Source organism: Aethalodelphis obliquidens, unplaced genomic scaffold, assembly GCF_003676395.1.
Source record: "Aethalodelphis obliquidens isolate GAN/ISIS:26980383/991018 unplaced genomic scaffold, ASM367639v1 scaffold11, whole genome shotgun sequence".
NCBI classification, from domain to species: Eukaryota; Metazoa; Chordata; class Mammalia; order Artiodactyla; family Delphinidae; genus Aethalodelphis; species Aethalodelphis obliquidens.
The window spans coordinates 17,793,006-17,812,789 of NW_020837955.1; the positions used below are offsets into that span (position 1 = coordinate 17,793,006).

The 19,784-nt window shown below is 37.2% G+C and overlaps 1 protein-coding gene across 6 annotated transcripts in view; it reads right to left on the reverse strand.

Annotated features, from left to right (window-relative positions):
* The window catches only part of CHUK (component of inhibitor of nuclear factor kappa B kinase complex), a 35,490-nt gene that overhangs the window by 1,606 nt on the left and 14,100 nt on the right, over positions 1-19,784 (reverse strand). For 2 of the 6 annotated variants that reach the window (XM_027112302.1, XM_027112307.1), the window contains 11 exons: positions 17,955-18,149; positions 16,659-16,761; positions 13,922-14,045; positions 13,379-13,530; positions 11,605-11,666; positions 10,512-10,621; positions 9,796-9,845; positions 4,023-4,119; positions 3,583-3,730; positions 2,460-2,590; positions 377-476 (listed from right to left, as the gene is read on the reverse strand). In XM_027112302.1, the coding sequence (XP_026968103.1) occupies positions 377-476; positions 2,460-2,590; positions 3,583-3,730; positions 4,023-4,119; positions 9,796-9,845; positions 10,512-10,621; positions 11,605-11,666; positions 13,379-13,530; positions 13,922-14,045; positions 16,659-16,761; positions 17,955-18,149 (1,272 nt within the window). Of the gene's footprint in view, positions 1-376; positions 477-1,635; positions 1,871-2,459; positions 2,591-3,582; positions 3,731-4,022; positions 4,120-9,795; positions 9,846-10,511; positions 10,622-11,604; positions 11,667-13,378; positions 13,531-13,921; positions 14,046-16,658; positions 16,762-17,954; positions 18,150-19,784 lie in introns of those variants that run through there. The other 4 variants (XR_003433881.1, XM_027112303.1, XM_027112306.1 and 1 more) reach the window with 4 other exon arrangements.

A 19,784-nucleotide genomic window follows, 5' to 3' on the forward strand; every position in this document is an offset into this window, starting at 1 on the left:
ATTAACATTCATTTTGCATACAGCAGTTACTATATTTGAATTACAGTACAAATCATGTCCAATCTTATTGGAGAAAATTGATTGCTGAAGCAAAAAGTACAAACCATTCGATTTCAGTGGTCACACTGCAAAGAAAGCTCACTACTCATTTAACTTGACCAAAAATGCTATTGTTGAAGATAACTGATGACATAATCCTAGTATATCCATGAATAAGAGAAGATGGGGAGTTGAGATCAAGCATTCCTCAAATGCTCTTTCCTCTGAGTTCTATTCCCCATCTGCATCCCAAATGCCAGATAAATCTAGCATGGAAAGTTAAATCCTTTGCACCCAACATACCTAAAACAGACATCCGTATCCATATAAAACTTACCATCATACTGTTGCCCTGTTTCTCATTTGCTTCATGCATAATAGTGCTTAAATGGCCAAGACAGTTCAAATTTTCTTCTATTATTTGTGCTAAAGTCTCCCTGTGGAATGAAAGCAAAGAGGCATACGAATTTCCTCTATTTTCTGGTCTTCAGGGTCAGGATGATTCTGCCCTTCCGACAACACTGCAACCCTGCAACCCAATGCAGCTGATTCCTGTAGTCTTCAGTTTCCTCATCCCTCCCACCCACAGGCAAGAGTCCTGTTACTCCAAGCTGCTGCCTCTGCCCAGCTCTAATAATAGTGAGTCCACTATAACTGCAATCTGATTTTCCTCTGAAATATAAGTGGCACTTATATACAACTTTTTCCCCCTGAAAATGCTCACTGGGGGGAAAAAAAGAGAGATCCTGTGGCACAGCTAGATGAAAGATCTCTTTGTTTCTGAAACATTTCCCTTTCCTTATAAGTAGTAAAAAACATCAGCATGCTTACTTCAGAGATACACATGTAGGGGAGGAGATACAAAAGTACAATCTTTTCTGCAAATATCAGGGAAGGTGAAAAAAACTGTTTGGAAAATACAGATGACAGCAATGAGAAAGCAAACAAGCAAGCTGATTCCTGAGGACAGCAGAAGAAACCTGTGACAGGGGAGCTGCCCAGAACCAAGAAGTATCCCTGAATTTTGTATTTGAAGGAAATCCTGAATTTGGTTTCCACCTTCTACACTTCCCTCTTCCATATGGCCTCCATCCTTACCTTTTACTAACCCTCAGTCCCTACCCGACTAGAATCAGTTCTAAGCCATGGAAGATAGTCATTATTAGCTTAGAACTAAATTCTCATTCAGCTTATTCAACAGATAGAAAAACTGAGGCCAACAGTCCCCAATCCTTGGTGGTTAAGTACCGCGGGTACATTTGAAGTTTTCCTTTATAATGTATTCCTACTGGAAAATGTATTTTAAAATTCCTGTTGAATATACTTTTGCAAACAACCACAACCTCACATTGAAAATCACTTGTACAGAGGTAACATTTGCAACCATTTGCATCCCCTAATAAACCTACATGCCTTTAATGAAAGCAAAAAGGTATTAAATTTTATTTGTGTCAATTCTGATTAATGGAATATTTCCTCAAGTCCATATAATTAATTATAGCCTATGCTGTAGCTGTGGATGTATTACATTGGGCCAAATGTATAATGGCCCCGAGATATACCCTGGAGCTTGCTTTCTTTAAGAAGATAAAATACCTGGTATCAGCTTGCCTTCCTGCCATGTGCTTTTCTCTCATAAAAGCAGAGTACAGAATGTGCAACTGCATGACCTCCTGAGCAGTGATGTTACATGGCTGCACCTCTGCAAAACTAATTATGGGCAGAGCTTCCAGGAAATGCTGGTATTGTAGAGGTCTCCATGAGTTGTGAGAAAAGTGACAATACACAAGCTAGCAAAGAGCCAATGGCTCTGGATACGGCACATCTTATGCTGAGAAAAATAACAGAAATGGATAGTCATTCAGCTTTTAGCAGAAGAGTAGGAATTAAAAGAAAATATAGGACTTCAAACGAGTTATTTGCAAAAATGATTTAAGGCACTGAAAAAAGTCATTTTAGAAATACTAAGTTATAAAATGAGTAGATTAAACTCAATTCCATTAGAGGGTTGATCAAGGGCCCTAAAATAATAACTTCAAAAAGATAGCATAATTTCTCAGAGATAAATGGTTTAGTGAGGAATATAGTTTGGCTAAAAGATTTGATAAGCCAATAACAGATAAAGAACTTAGAACCTGGACTGAGCTAATAAGAAGTAACATTTGCTGAAGATTCACTTCCCAAGCATTTTATATACACTGTCTAGCTGAATTTTCACAACACTTCCCATTTTACAGGTAAGGAAATGTGAACATTAAAAGAGTCAAGTTAACTGTATAAGGTTATTACAAAGAGACAATCAGGATTCAATCCTGGTCTATAAGGCAGTGAAGAATATGTCTTAACCACTGCACTCTACTGCCTCATTCCTACCACTGCTCTTGAAAATACAACTATCTATTTTAACAAAGTGAACCCACCCATCTTGAGGAGTTACCACGCATGACAGAGGATGTTCACGTTCTGCTGAAGTTGTGGGCAGCCATGCTGATGCCTGAGGGGTTACACCTTCTAGACTGGATCCTACAAGGGACCGAGCAGAGCTCTGTGTCTGAAGGGAAAAAAAAAAAAAAAAAAAAAGATTACAGGCAAGCACCTCCACACATTCATATTCCTAAGACTTAACATTTCTATCACTACTTTTATGCATAACCAGACTATTTCTGTATAAATTTATCTCTACTCTTACACACCCCTACTAACTATCCTGTCCTTGACCCCTTTCTTCATTGACTAAAACTAAATGTATCTATCCTTCTATTCTACTTTAGTTGGAAAAAAAAATCTCCAGTTGAACAAAGGACTGGTTTTTTTAATCTAGTCAGGCACAGCTACCCCCAAATTGGGTTGGGATACCACAGTGGTCTAGGGTTGAGAGGAGTATAAAAACAGGAAACCGGAAAGGAGAGAGAGAATGAAAGATGATCATGAAGTCCTGTATCAGAATTGCTAGGGAGACACCAAGCAAAGAACATGAGCATCAACACTCATGTCCTTATATATGGAATTTAATACACATGTCCTTATATAGGAATACACATGTCCTTATATATGGAATTTAAGAAAAAAAAAAAAAGGGTCATGAAGAACCTAGGGGTAAGACAGGAATAAAGACACAGACCTACTAGAGAATGGACTTGAGGATATGGGGAGGGGGAAGGGTAAGCTGTGACAAAGCGAGGAAGAGGCATGGACATATATACACTACCAAACATAAGGTAGATAGCTAGTGGGAAGCAGCTGCATAGCACAGGGAGATCAGCTCCGTGCTCTGTGACCGCCTGGCGGGGTGGGATAGGGAGGGGGAGGGAGGGAGACGCAAGAGGGAAGAGATATGGGAACATATGTATATGTATAACTGATTCACTTTGTTATAAAGCAGAAACTAACACACCATTGTAAAGCAATTATACTCCAATAAAGATGTAAAAAAAAAAATACACATGTCTTTAAGAGGACACAGATCATGCTGATAAAAATCCCTTTTGCAGGGAGTAACAGCAAATCAATGTCATATTACATAATTCATTAAAAATTACTTACACAGGCAATTTTAAGGAGATGCCATATTTCTTTCTGCCTCTTTCCCTGCATAAACATGACAGTATTGTCAGCTTCTTTGATGTTACTGAGGGCCATTTCCACCTTGGGCAGTAGATCAATAATCTTCTGCTTACAGCCCAACAACTTGCTGGAGAGGTAAAATCTGTGTCAGACATTTATACATCCCCCAAGACTGTACCCCATACTCCCAAACCCAGCTGGGGGAATGAATCACAATCAGCATAGATTTAATGACTGATCTGCAAAGCAATGCACACAAACAGGACACATAAATGCATGCAGCTGTGGTCAGGGTTCCCAACGTACTGCCAGTACTCTTCCTGGTTCTAGTATATTTACCAGAAAAGGGTATTACACTTTGAAAGGAACATGATAAAAGTATCCTGGCTTTTCAACAGTAAGGAAAACAATATTTCTACCTCAAATGACCGAACAGCTCCTTGAGAACCCGATCCTGACTCTGCACAGTATGCACAATGATTTTCACCATCTCCGTGCTGTCGCTGTAGGAGTGATCTATAAAAGATCTCAGTCAGTAGGTATAACCTCTCTTCTGCGTGAACATATCAGCCTCCAAACAAAAAATTCCTAAAAATCTGAAACTAGTTTTAATTAACATCTCCATTTAATTTCAAAGCTAAATTAAGATAAAAGATTTTAAGATTATATATCTATAAATAATCATATAACTAAAAATGAAGTCTGTGTGTTTGTGTGTATATAATGTATATATAGATTTATCACTGTATCTTCAGTTATAAGAAGAATCATCTTGGCTACCTTAACCCATACTAACCCGAGCCCCAGACACATATGCAGCTTTTCTGGACAAGAGATCATTTTTTCTTGGATGATTAACATAATTTGTTTAGAAGCAGTAAGACAATTGATCAAACTTTCACTGACTTAAAGGAAGGAATCCCAGCTAGGCTTGCTTGGAATTTCATGTTTATCCATCTGTTTATACCCATGAAAACGTTGAAAAAAGCTGACCAACTTAAGCCAAATCTGATGCACTAATAAAAGGACCTGTAGACACCTTGAAAATTCAGTTTGAGGGTAGTATGAAATCTTAAAGCAAACTGGCAGTTGACAAATGTCCTCAAATGGGATGGCTGTGTGGTCACAGTGAGTAGGTTCTACCGTTGTAGATGCCATCTCATTTAAAAAACAAACAAACAACTACAATTAATTGTAATATTTCAGAAAATGGTTATTTAAATTTTAAAACATTGGAAGGTTGCTCATGGATCATGCTGGTATTTCCCCGGACAATAATTAGTCTCAAATGCAAAACTATTATTATTATTATTTGCTATTCTCTACTTAAAATTTTCTCATTTAACCCTCACAGGAGTCCTGTGAGATGGCTACTGTTGTTACCCACATTTTACTATGAATGGAGTATCGAAAGAGGTTTAAAAAAAGTTGTCCTTTGTTAGCACTGCAAAGACTTCGCCTAGCACTCAACTTGATTCCCCACACATCTTTTTCTTTGTCTCTCCCTCAACAACAACCAGATACAGAGACTCCAAAAAGGCTCCTCTCCAAACAGCACTTCTTCATAAATCCCACGGGCTAGGCCCAACAGCTTTCCCATATAACTAGCTCTTTTAGATGGTCAAAGACCTTAGAACTTTAAGCTACTCCAACATAAAGAATGAAGAAAGTTGGTTTTCACCATTTTCAGCTGAACAAAAGTCTCAAGGCAACTCTAAACTGGAAAAGACACCAAAAACTATACCTCAAGTGTGATTACATAAGCCCCAACAATAGACAAAACTTCTTGTCACAACTAGTTTGTCACTCAAGGTGACTATCAGTTCAAAGAAGCTATCTGGATAGCAAGTTTATTTCTAGGCCCTGTGATATGCTGATATGCATGGCTACTGCAAAGTTTTTATAAAAATAATCCAAACAAATGTTATCAATGACTGTGGAAAGTTAATCCACTGAGTCAATGGATGGAATTTTATATACCTTCATCTGCAAAATCTGATTCATTGGCCAGAAGAGAGTAATGAATATCGATTAAAGAAAAAAAAAATTAGCCTTGCTCTATTTGAAATCTTAAATTTCAATATTTTACTCTAACCACAACTTTATCACTTACATCACTTTTTTGTCAATATCTTCAACTTTTCTGTCCTCTTGTCAGCAAGATCCTAACCCTACATCAGTCTAACCACCTGCTCTATCAGTTTCTGTATCCAAGCTACTAACCACTACCAACAAAAAAATTGTACTATCATTCTCTCTGTTGTAACTACTAATTCACAGGGTTTCACTTCTGCTCTGGATTCTTTTTTTTTTTGCGGTATGCGGGCCTCTCACTGTTGTGGCCTCTCCCATTGCGGAGCACAGGCTCCGGACGCGCAGGCTCAGTGGCCATGGCTCACGGGCCCAGCCGCTCCACGGGATGTGGGATCTTCCCGGACCGGGGCACGAACCCGTGTCCCCTGCATCGGCAGGCGGACTCTCAACCACTGCGCCACCAGGGAAGCCCTGCTCTGGATTCTTAATAAATGTCTTGGATCAGCAACATCTGCCATTGCACACACCAGCTTTCAAAAATCTTTAGCATACTCCTTAAATCTACGACGTCACACCTCTTCAATTACAGATAAACCCACTTCTTACTTCGGGATAGGAGGACATAAAGCAGTAAGATCCTCACCTTCCAACCCCTATACCCACATAAGTGTCTGTATCCACACACATCCCCCCCCCCGGCAATTATCAGTGGCAACAAGCCCAACACCTCCTACTATTCTCTGGAGTCAGCCTCTCAAACTTGTTCAGAGACTTCCCTCTCCACAGGCTTTTGGCCCCAAGCACATAAATAAGCTCAAGTCTTTCTTCTGAAAACTGACCTCCCTTGATTCTTCATCTCCTCCTAGCTGCTCACCTCTCTTCTTTCCTTAACAGCCAAGCTTCTGGAAAGAATAGCCTAGATAACCAGTTCTCAAACTTACTGGTCTCAGGACACCTACACTCAAAAATTCTTAACAACTCCAAAGTGTTCTTCAGGAATTAAACTGAGAAATACAAAAATATTAATTTATTCATTTAAAAATAACAATAAACTCACCTATTAATACATTTGTATTCAAAATAACTGTATTTCCCCCTCAAAATTTAGTGAGAGCATTGGCATTGTTTTAAATTTTTGCAAATCTTTTTAATATCACCACCAATCTTATCAGAAAAGCATTTAAGTATTGGGAAGCTGACAAATTTCAGCTGATGGATAGACATTTTCCTACATTTTAATTTTTTGCTGGAAACATGGAATTTTATCACTGACAATACTGTTGGCTTTTTTCCTTCAAGTGATAGGTATGATCCATTAATTTTTAGAAAATATCTGCCTCATAACCAAATCTGAATAACCGTAGTTTTTCTGGCAGTCATTGTTCCAAGTAAAAATGGTGTTCCATTAAAGAAGAGGCTGGTCAACAGCAATGTAAACAACCACTGAAGTGGTTTTCCTTAAGACAACCATCATACCTCAGTATGTAGCAGAAGCACTTTATGAATACTTCCCATTTTATCACACAGAATATTAAAAAGACATATACTCAAGGGTTGAGATTTAAATAGAAATTTTACTGCTTTACCAAGGACACTCTTAAATAAAACTGGTATTTTTTTTAAACTATGAATGCATGTTAGTGAAAATCAATGACTACTAGCATACTTTGGTGCTCATGCCTTCATTCATGCTAAGCAAGGTGCAAGCTGTTTACCCACCAATGCTTTTGCAGCATCAGTGAAAATGTCAACATAGTAAAAAAGGCAAATAACATCCTAGTATTATGAAAACAGTTTTGACCTCACTGACTCCTCTGAAAAGGTTTCAGGAATCCTCAGGGGTTCATGAGCCACACTTTGAGAATTGCTGATCTAGACTGACTTCTCCATTCCCTCCTGTCCCGCTCCCTCCTCAGCCAACTACAATCTGGTTTCTGTTCCCAAAAGGCCATTATTTTACCAGGATCACCAATGATATCCAAACTACTAAGTCCAGTGAATATTTTCATTATCATTTTTATTACCCACATCTCTGTAGCATTTCACCCTACTGATCACTTTCTTCTTGAAACTCTCTCTGTCCTATTCCAATATCATTCCTGCTACATATTTGAGCCATTTCTCAATATTTGTAGGCTCTTCTGCTTCTAGCCATTTCTTGAATGTTGGTATTCCCTATGATTCCATCCTTGGTTTTCTTATTCAACATACTTTTTCAAGATGATCACTTTATTCCTATGGCTGATTACTCTCAAAATAGCTAAATACCTAGCCTGGACTTCTCTACTAAATCCATATATATATGTACACGTCTCTGTGTGTGTGTGTGTGTGTGTATGCATGTATATGTATGTGTGTTCATATATACATGCATATATACATACATACATATATACATACATACATATATAATACTACTAGACATCTCTATTTGAATGTCTCACTGACACCCTAACATCAACATGTACAAAAATGAACTCATGTTCTTTTCCCATTAAGTCTGTCATTTTCCTATACTTCCTATTATGGTGAGTGGTCCTACCATGCACCCAGCTGCTCTAGCCAGAAACTTGGCAGGCATCCATGATTCTCTACCCCATCTCCTACCACCCATATTAAATCCATCACCCAATACTATCAGTTCTACCTCCTAAATCTCTCTCTTGCCCTTACCCTCCTCCTCTTCACCCCACTGCCACAGTTCAGGCTCTTTGCCTTAGCTAATGACCCGCCTTATCCTGAGCCATGATTACTTCAACAACCTTATAACTAATAAGCATCTCTAGCACAGCCTCCCTTTAATCCATTATCCACAATGCTACCAGAGCAGTATTTCTAAAATGCTAATCTGATCATGTCATTCCCCTGCTTAAAACTTTTTAGGGTTTCTCTTTGCCAACATGATGAAATCCAAAATCGTTACTATGACATACCAAATCCTTTATTATCCAGCCACATCTCTACTTCTGAAACTACAATCCAGTCACGCTGCATCTCCTCAAACATGCTGTTACATGTATATGTCTTTACCCATTATACTTATATATGCAAGAGCCTACCTCCTTTCACCGAGCTACTGCTACTTATCCTTTAAGGCTCATCTCAGATATCATCTCCTGCAGGAAACCTCCTCTAACCAACCCTGACCTCCAGTCAGGGTTAGATGCCTATTGTATAGTACCTCATAAATGTAGAAATTAACTGAACAAATTCCACTACAATAAAAACCAACATAGAGGAAATTTTGATATTTGTTAAATACAATTTAAGATGTATATTAATTTGCATGTGTTTGTAAATTTTAAGGTGTAAAACTTATGGGTTTTGTTTGTTTTTTTTAAATTTCAGTATATAGCAAATTAGGGCACAGACTTCACCTTTTATTTCTTCTATAACCCTTCAAAACAAATCAGTTTTTAACTGAAGGATAATATCTTGCACATACATAATACTTTATAGTTTTCAAAGCACTTTCACAAACATCCTCTCAAATACATTGCCACATACAGTCACTGAGTTAGGAAAGCTAGGTTTCAACCCCATTTTGCAGAAGAGGGAAATGAGATACAGGGAGAAAAGGTTATTTGCCTGAGGTCACTTGGTCAGTAAAGTGCCCTATCTAGAATTCAAGCCTTCCGATTCTCAATCCAGTGCTCTTTCCAGCAGAACATGCTCTGTATTCAGCAGATGTTCAACAGAATTGTTTTGCCAATGAAATAAGCAATCAGCGACCACATGCAGATGAAGGCATCATTTTCAAAGTAAATGCTTTGGCCTAGCACATGGGCATCCCTCTGCCCATTCCACACCTGAACCCACAGTATCAAATTCTTTCCAATCTCTTTAATTTTAAGCAGCACTTATTTTTTCCCGTCTTTCCACACATTTTCTTGCTTCCTCTTTCCCTTCTTTGAGTTCCTTTTTTCTCTTTCATTCCTTTCTTTCACTTCCTTTTAAAGTTTTTTCTCTTTCAATTTTCTTACTTTGCCTTCCTAATTTCTTAAATTCTCACAAACTTAAAAGCTGTTGTACCATAAACATCTCAATGGCAATACCAAAACTGGAATTTATTCTGCAGCTTATTTAAAATCCAGTCTCCTAGATTTGCTAGTGATGGTTTCCTAAAATGCCTTTGTGTACTGTGAAAAATTGTCTTACCTGAAGGTCTGTGCTTTAACTGCTTATATAGATCAATGGCACGCTGTTCCCTATGAAAGAAAAAAAAAGGTTCTATATGTGAAGATAGTTTAATGACTTTAATAATCTCCAACTTGAAATGAACAACATTATTTGAATAGAGTAATGATCTCATTTTAAAGCAAGTACATATTGCCAATGAATATTTTACAGAGCATTTCACTGGGTAATAAGCAAGATTTTAAGATGCAAAGTTTAATATATTAATACTTCATATCTGCTCTGATCTACTATCACATATATAATATCCTTGCACCAGAAACACTTAAATGGGAAAAAATTATGACCTGTGATTAGAGAAAAAAATCTCAAGTTTCTAATCAAAACACTTAGGAGGTTAACCTTATTTAGGGAATGTAATAGACAATATCTTCCTTGAACCAGAAGTATGGTAAATAGGGAAATAGTTTGTAATTTAGAATACTTGAAAATTTCTTAACACTCATATGAAAAGATGCTTCGATTTAAAAAGCAAAGGTCAACCCAAAGAGTTATTTCCAAAATTTCCTGTGACTAAGAAAGAACTTCCTTTTTAAATATGATGCCAATATATTTGGGGAAAGGAAAACTGTAGAAAAGAATCACATATAGACTTAATCTGCCAGAAATACAAAGAACGAATAATCTGCTACCAAAAATTACAGACACCAACACCAACAACATGAGTTCACCCTTACAGAGATTCCATCAAGTCTCCCTGACGTCGTCCATAGGGGCTCTTCTGTAGCTCCATGATTTCAGTGTGCAGGGACATGATCTGATCCTCCAGGTATCCAATGACACCCACCTAAAATATGATGAAACACAAAAGAAATGACAGGCTCACCACCACACAACACAAAGAACTCAGAGAATGACTTGCTGCAGTAACAGAACTAAGTGATTTAATGTAAAACACTGATTTTGGTGAAGCCTTTTTATGACATGTAATTTTCGGATTATGACATGTAATAACATGTCATGTAATTATGACATGTAATTTTCACATGAGCACCAACTTATTCCTAGGCTTCTCTCTTTTCTCTCCTGACAACAGTAGACTACTAGCATTTTCTTTTTCCTCTTGAGAAGCAAAAAGATAGAAGTGTCACTAACAAGAAAAAGTGGCCATCAAAACCACTGCATCTCAGTTCTATGATTTTCATTGCCTCTTGTTCCCAACTGCCTTGAATAAGGATGCAGAAAGATAAAGACATGGGATTCCCCAACCCAGGATACCAACTGCCCCACCCATGTCCTCAGGGAAGTGCTGGCATCAAGAAGAGCAACAACTTAGTGGGACCACAGACAGATGTACTGGGTAAGGAAGGAATCTGCCACCTAGAGAATGATTTATACCTAGTGTGACCATATAATTTATTGTCCAAACTAGCATAATTTTGAGAGTATTATTGATAATTATGGCAAGACAGGTATAAACTGAAACTGTCCCAGGTAAACCAGGATGTCCAGCCATCCTATCTAAACCAGTCATAAAAATAACAGTGATAACTACCATCTGTTATTCACTCCCATTTAATCTGTATAACCCTATTAAAAAAAGGTACAGTCTCTATAGTATCATATGGAAACTGAAGCTCAGTGCGACTTCAATTTAGTCTCTTTTGCCCAAAGCCTTGGTTTTCATCCACTATGGTACTTCCCTCTATATATACAAAGTATCGACTAGATATTTAGCTGATATTCAGGAATGACATGAAAAATACTCTACAGTTTCTAAGGAAGACCTCAGGAATTAATAAGCACACAAAGTGAGCTCAATGATTTTACCTCAGCATAGTGGATAGCCTTTTCTTCCATTTCTTTCCATGCTTTTAACATTTTTTCTGAGGCTAAAAAAAAAGTCTTAATTGGTTATCTCAGAAACAGCCATAGCTTTAATTACTGACCTACCCATCTCCTTGCCATATCAACATCAAAAACAGAGTTATGAGTTGAATTGTCCCCCCCAAAAGATAGCTGAAGTCCTAACTCAGTACCTCAGAATTTGACCTTATTTGGAAATAGAGTCACTGCAGATGCAATTAGCTAAATTAAGATGGACTCAATCCAGTATGACTAGTGTCCTTAGAAGAAGAGGAGAAGAGACACAGACACAGACACATGAAGGGAAAGCTCCATTTGACAACAGAGGCAGAGATTTAAGTGCTACAGCTGCAAGACAAGGAACGCCAAGGATTGCTGGCAAACCATCAGAAACTAGGAAGAATCAAGGAAGGATTCTTCTCCACAGGTTTCAGAGAGAGCACAGCCCTGCCAACACATTGATTCTGGACTTCAAGCCTCTGAAACTGTGAAATGATAAATTTCTGTTGTTTTAAGCCACGCAGTTTATAGCAATTTGTTATGGCAACCCTAGGAAGCCAACACAGATGATTTTCTCTTTAAAAAAAAAAAAAGAAAGAACATTTTAAAAGTAATACATGAACATGATCTTCTTAAAAAATCAAATACTATATTGGGGTATAAAAAGAAAAGTCTCTCTCTTCCCATCCATCCTCCACCCTCAGGGATCCCTTTGTTAGTCATTTCTAACATAGACACATATCCTTTTCTCTCACAAATGGGACCATCTCTATATACTTTTCCTTCTTTGCTTTTTTCCCCAACTTAAAACATTGCTGCCGTTAAAGACCTAAGTGATCTTTTAACATCAGCACACATAGGGCTACATCACTCTTTTTAAACAGCAGTATAAGATATACAACTGACAAGTCAAAGATAATTTGATAAAAGAATTATAATGTTTTGCCATTCATCAGAATGCCTATAATATACAAATAGAAATAAAACATCAATCATAGAACCTGCTTTAGTAGGTAAACTTATTTATCCAACTAGACACTGCTGATCATTTATTCTGAAATACACATGCCTTGCTCAAGATAAATATACAAACCAGATTTATTTCCCAAAAAAAGATTTGTTTCATGAAAGAAAATAGAAATGCTGAAGGTGACCCTTTTGGTTTATTATTTGAATTTTAACTCTGCTTTTCACATTTCCTTAGTACATCTGAAGGGAGATAAACTTGGAGTGAAATACTGAAAAACTGGAGGCTGCATACAATAAAAAACAGTGGGACTCCACGGCAGGTGGTTTGGGGGAAACAAAAACTCTGGAATTATTTGTGTTATTATTTATAGAAAGATAAGTAGTTTAAGACTTCCCAGGCTATGAAGTCACCCCAATACAGACTTTGTATCTATTTTCTAAATGAGGTTTGACAATTGCAAATTCTTAAATCATTTTTGTATTTTTCTGAAGCTGAACAATTTTAGCCCAACTGTGGTGGTGGTGGTGGTGGTGGTGGGGACGGGAGGTGGGGAGGGAGGGCAGGGGGGAAATAAAGTTGCTCAACTAAAGGTTAAAAAAAAAAAAAAACAACTAACATTCAAACCAAACAGGGTTTATGATGATCTGAGATGTCCTCTCTCTTGTTTTAGTATGAATGTAAGTGAAACAACTGGCTAAGAAGAAGGCAACATAGCAAATGGCTTTAAGAGACTAGACACTTCTTTCAAATACATTACCCAACACTTACATATCCCATAAGTCATCTGCTCACTGTATCTTTCCAAGTCAAGCTGAATGCTTTTGTGAAAAAACTCCAATTTAGCTTTCAGTTGCTGAGATGCTGAGATTAAAGTGTTCTTCATTTTTGTCAAGTTAGCATTATATCTAAGAAGACTTAACCTAAACCAGAGCAAGAAAAAAAAAAGATATAAGCATTTCAGAAACACCAGACAAAAGTTTAAAGACTCAAATCCATAAGCCTAAAGCCTATGTTTCTATGAGAAACAGCTGATCTCTAGAATCTGGTCTCTAAAGACTTCCTGCCCATGATACTCTGATAAAACAATCTTCTTATACTAGGACTGTTCAGGAACTACTGTCAAGCTTTTGCAACTAGATGGTTTCAGACCATTAGTAAGAATTCTACAAGTCTGATCAGAATATTACATTTCAAATTGGCCCAGTATATAGTATTGCATGGGATATTGACTAGTGAGAACTGGCAAAATTAATTCTTGAGCATTAATGCACATGACATTGTGCGTGTAAATAAACAAGAGAATCCACTTACATTGCTGCTCTCTGTCCCTGAAAGAGCCTGCTGTAGTCTTCTTTTAGCCCAGACACATAGTGCACTGCTTCGGCCCATACTTTACGCAGCTGTATAATTGGAAGCTGTATTTTGCTGTCCTGTACTATGTGTAAGAAGTTGGGGAAAAGAAGAGGGGAGTTACTTTTTAAGATTCTAGAGTTCATTTACTATTCTTTGTGATTTCCTGTCCACACAAATAGCATTCCCATAGATACTAGAAACAGATGCTAGAAAGAACCACTTGTTACTGTTTCATTCAGTCAATGTACATTTACCGAGCACCTGTACACCTAACATGAACCCTCCAGATACAAGGGGAAATAAAAATGAAGAAGACATAATTACTACATAATCGCAAAGCTTACAATTATTCCAGTCTTTTTTTTCCTTGCTTCTCTCCAACTTGGAATACTCTTTTTTCCTCTCCACTAATTCAAATTCTTTATTTCTCTGAAGATCTAAATCAAGTCCCACATCCTCCACAATCTGCCACAGTCTTTTCTGCTTCTGAATAACAAATTTCATCTCCTGGACTACCAACCCAGCTTCAGAAAAACTTTATTTTTTACAGTATATGATTACAGGGTAAATAGCAGCTTAATAAGAAATGCCTTCCTCAATGTAAGACTTATGAAATTATCTACTTATGATTATCTCTTGTCTTTTCTTTGGTAAAGGGAATGCTTCTTTCTAAGACCATGGCAGGTATATATATTAAGTTCAGTGAAATTCCATTTTAACATTATAAAATTCTCCAAGATTGAAGAGAGATTCATCTCATACTTAAGGTGGCAATTATATTCTCTGTCATTCTTTTCCAATGAAAATCTTCAGAGAAAGGTCACTACACTGGATTTCATATTGAGAAAACACATTATCTGAAACAGACTTCAAAAAAATAAAGCTGTGTATTTGGAAAAATCTTTGCCTCCTCTAATAATGATTAATAGCCTCAAATAACTTTTCTTCTGTTTTTATATACCCACACTTACTCCTGAGGCTTCCTATAACAGACCAAACAAACAAAACAAAACCAAACCCACACCTTTAAAAAAAGAGTCTGGGTGAGGAGAGCCTGGAAAAAAAATCATATACTGTCAAAAATAAAGTCTGAAAAGGCCTAGAAATGATACCCCAAGTATCATGCCAAGTATCCAGATTTTGGTTTCTAATACTATTCTCAATTAAAATGAAAGGAACCAGGGCCCCTTGGAGAAATGGCCGATTCTAGGACTAGGGCAGGAAATTTAAAAGATGGTCCTGGAATACCTTGTGGTGCCAGAAAGTAAGGAAGTGCTTAAAAAACCAAAAACTGAAACACCCTTATTGATGGAGTAAGTAAAAGGGGCACAGGAAGCCAACTGAAAGAGCTCCTAATGTAAGCTCCAACAATTTGAACAACAAAATAAATAAACTAGTATTGGATTATAATCCATAATATAAAGTAAATATCCATGAATTCAAATTGATATAATAAATAATTGAATAAATTAATAAATGGGAAAAAAGAGATAAATCTTGTGTGCAAAAGAATTCCAAATAAATTATGTAGATACTCTACCCTAAAGGAGGGGGAGCATAACTCCCACTCCTTAAGTGTGGGTTCTTGCATAATGATTTCCTTCCACAGAGTACAGTGTGGAATGGGGGGGAAAGACTAAACTTTACAGTAGAGAAAGCTGACAAACACTACTTCAGCCAGGTAAGCAAGGCCAATACTAACAGTCATTAATCATGTTGACAGTATGTACCCTTTACATAATGTGAAGAAAACAGCACTTGAATTCTGTGATCTTTCTCTCAAAAATCCATTTTCCTACTCATGAGAAAAAATATCAGATAAATTGCAACAGTGGGGCATCCTACAAAATATTTGACCAGTACTTTCAAGGTCATCAAAAACAAGGAAAATCTGAGAAACTATCACAACCAAGAAGAGCCTAAGGAGACATGACAACTAAATGTAATGTGGTATCCTGGATGGGATTCTGGAACAGAAAAGGGACATCAGATTAAAAACTAAAAGAAATCTGAATAAAGTATGAACTTCAGTTAATAATAATATATTGGTTCATTAATCGTAACAAAAGCATCATACTAATGTTTAAGTTGTTAACAATAGGGGAAGCTATATCTGTGGGGGAGGGGAGTAACATAAGAATTCTATACTATCTGCTCAATTTTTCTATAAATCTAGAACTGCTTTAAAAAAAAACTAATGAAAAGGAAGGATTATATAATTTCAGCCCTTATGCCCAATTTTGTTCTTGATTTTATAATTTTGTGCTTGTTTTTAGTTTTGGGTAGACAGAAATTGATCACTTAACTTCTTCAAAAGAAAATAATTCTCTCAGGATAAATGAAATCATTTGAATGTTAAGCAGTATTCATAGGATAAAATGAAGTATTTGAACACGCTTAAATAATGAAGGAGAAACTAAAAAGTGGGTTTAATTAATAGTGAAGATTCATTTTTTTATATGTGAGAACCCTATCCACAGGAAAGTAAGTCTTCTCCCAAATGAGGGATCTGGTGGTGATTTAAAATCTACCTCTTCACCTTTCAAACCATACAAACCCATCTTTCGCCACATATAGAAACCTGAAGCATGAGACACAGAACAGAAACACCAAAGGACTATTTCTACTAGTCATTTTGAGTCAAAATTATATTATTTCAGATTTAAAGCTCAGTCAGTAAATGAACTATACTTACCAATATAATTTACACAGTCAGATAAACTTCTGGAAGCAAATGGTCCTTCATATACAGTCTTACTTTTATCAAACAAATAAACCATATAGCTATCACAGCCCCTCTGAAAGAGAAACAAACAATTAAGAAAAAAGATCCTTGAAAATCCTAGGTTCTCTGAGTACCTAAGCACCAGATTTCCTACTTTGAAATGCCAATGGTGAAGTCAGTTTCATTAGCATACATCTCACAGATTTAAGGTCTAAACTTCTGTTTAGGAAAAATAAAGCAAAAAGTCATAACAACAATATCCATAGAATGGGAACACTATTCAGCAATCAAAAGGAATAAAGTAATGATATATGCTATGACATGAATGAATCTCAAAAATATAACAGTATGAAAGAAATCAGACACAAGAGATTATAGATTATATGTTTCCATTTATATGGAATGTTCAGAAAAGGCAAATCTATAAAGGTAGAAAGTAAATTAGTGATTTTTCTGGGGTGGACAGAATGGATATTAACAGTCAATGAGGGCTTCCCTGGTGGCGCAGTGGTTGGGAGTCCGCCTGCCGATGCAGGGGACACGGGTTCGTGCCCCAGTCCGGGAAGATCCCACATGTTGCGGAGCGGCTGGGCCCGTGAGCCATGGCCGCTGAGCCTCCACGTCCGGAGCCTGTGCTCTGCAACAGGAGAGGCCCGCATACCACAAAAAAAAAAAAAAAAAAAAAAAAAAAAGTCATGACCAAAATCATATTTTACCATCCATCTATCCTCTGACAGGACCTATGAGACTGCTGGTCTAATTTGAAGGTTCTAGGCTTTAGTACAAAAAGGGGAAAAAAGGGCTTCCCTGGTGGCGCAGTGGTTGAGAGTCCGCCTGCCGATGCAGGGGACGCGAGTTCGTGCCCCGCTCCGGGAAGATCCCACATGCCGCGGAGCGGCTGGGACCATGAGCCACGGCCGCTGAGCCTGCGCGTCCGGAGCCTGTGCTCCGCAACGGGAGAGGCCACAACACTGAGGGGCCCGTGTACCGCAAAAAAAACAAAACAAAACAAAAAAAAAAGGGGGAAAAAAAAAGGGAGGAGGGAAGTGGCACCAAAGAGAAAGTCATGCATAGTTCAAAACAACAAATGTTTCCTTTCTACCTTTTCACCTTGCAAAGCAATAAGCGTAATGAGTAGGATAAAACTAAAAGAAGAATTCTAAGATGTGGACCATCCCCCAAAGGATTCCAAGTATACATCAAAAACGCAGGGCATGCAATCTCTCTGTGACTTCTTATACTCTAGGTATATTAGAATTGTCTTACAACTCCATCCAAAACACACTGAGAGGCTGGTTTCCGAGGATCCAAAGAAATTCCCGTCTCTGAAAGAAGCTCTTGAGAACAAGTATTTATTCCAGTTTCACGCTCAATACGAGACTGTAGTGAATGAAGACTTTCATCAGGTGGTAACAGAAAAGAAATGATCTTTGCAGAAGTCATATTTAGGATGTGTACTATCTGTTTAAATAAGAAAAAAGAGAAATAAGTATTGATCGTTTGCTACATAAAAGATTCAGTGCTAGATACTAAAGAGAATTTAAGCAAAAGGCATTATCTCTGCATTAAACAAGGTTCATTCCTTTTCCAAAGTGAGATCTCCTTCTATAATTATAGAATGACAGTCTGAAAACTGAAGATAGAGTTTACCTTTCTACTGCAACAGATGTTAGTTCCAAAGAATAAAGTTTCAAAGTTCTAGGGATGTACAAAATCAAGAAATAAAACCCCCAATTTAAAAAGGTAACACTTATAGAAAAATGGTACAGATGAACTGGTTTGCAGGGCAGAAATAGAGACACAGATGTAGAGGACAAACGTATGGACACCAAGGGGGAAAGTGGCGGGGAGGGGTAGTGGCGGTGGGATCAATTGGGAGATTGGGATTGACATATATACACTAATATGTATAAAATAGATAACTAGTAAGAACCTGCTGTATAAAAAAATAAATAAATAAAATAAAATTCAAAAATTCAATAAATAAATAAATAAATAAAAAGGTAACACTTATTTTGAGAAATATATCACTGACCTGGAAGGAAATGTTTATGAATTGCCTAATAGATGCCAACAAGTTAAGTGCTTTCACATAACATCTTATTAATTAGATCTTCTAATCTCCATTTTGGCAAAGACAGAAACCAGAGCTCTGAGAACTTCTTGCCTAAAGCCCCAATGAAAGTAGCCTGATATAGGCCAAGTAAGTGTGAGACTGAGTTAGGTGGGGCTCTACCCCGGTAACCAAGGACAGCCACAGAGTTAGAGGTCAGTCTTTTGAACACAACGTAATTTTAAATCCTTTTCCTTCTACTGTCCTTAGATAAGCCATACAAAGTTAATACCTATGTTTCCCCAACGCCTTATATTGACCAGTGTATACAAATGATTAAAACTATCTCTGCTAGAAACGTTTATTACAGAAGTAAAGCACTAATTTTCTTTTAATATACAATAACCTTCTAAGTTTAAAAAAGGTGGGGGGAAGAGAAGGTAATCTTCCAAGTTGACATGGATTACAGTACAAGCATACCAGCTGAGATCTTCCATTCCATCCTGGCCTAGGCAGATTTCACACTGTGACAGTGACCACTAAGAACAATAGCAGAAATTTAGTATGAAAATCCTAAGGTGGACATTTACTTTTATACAGGGTATATTTCAAACTAGGGTGGGGTGATCATAGCATCCCACTACTAAAGCCGAGCTAGAAGGGAGCAAAAGAAAGCGTGAGGAAATACAACCTAAATTAACCTTTTTGTTCACTCAAATATTTGATAAGTACCTACTATGGTACATACTATTTAGTGTGTTGTACTAGTAATGGGTATGCAAATTGAGTAACTTACTGATCCTTGCCCTCCATAGGATAACAGTCAAATAAAAGATATTAAAGAAACATTGAAAGAACTAAAATACAATGCAAAATGCAATAGGTACTGTAATGATGTAAAATATTGTGCCAATTCCAAAGGAGATTACTTGGTGGGAGGAGAGGGATGCTTTATAAAGGACGCACTATTTGAGCTAAACTTTGAAAAGGAAGAATGATTAGAACAAGAAAAGATTAAAGAAGAAAGGTTCTTCTAGGCAGAA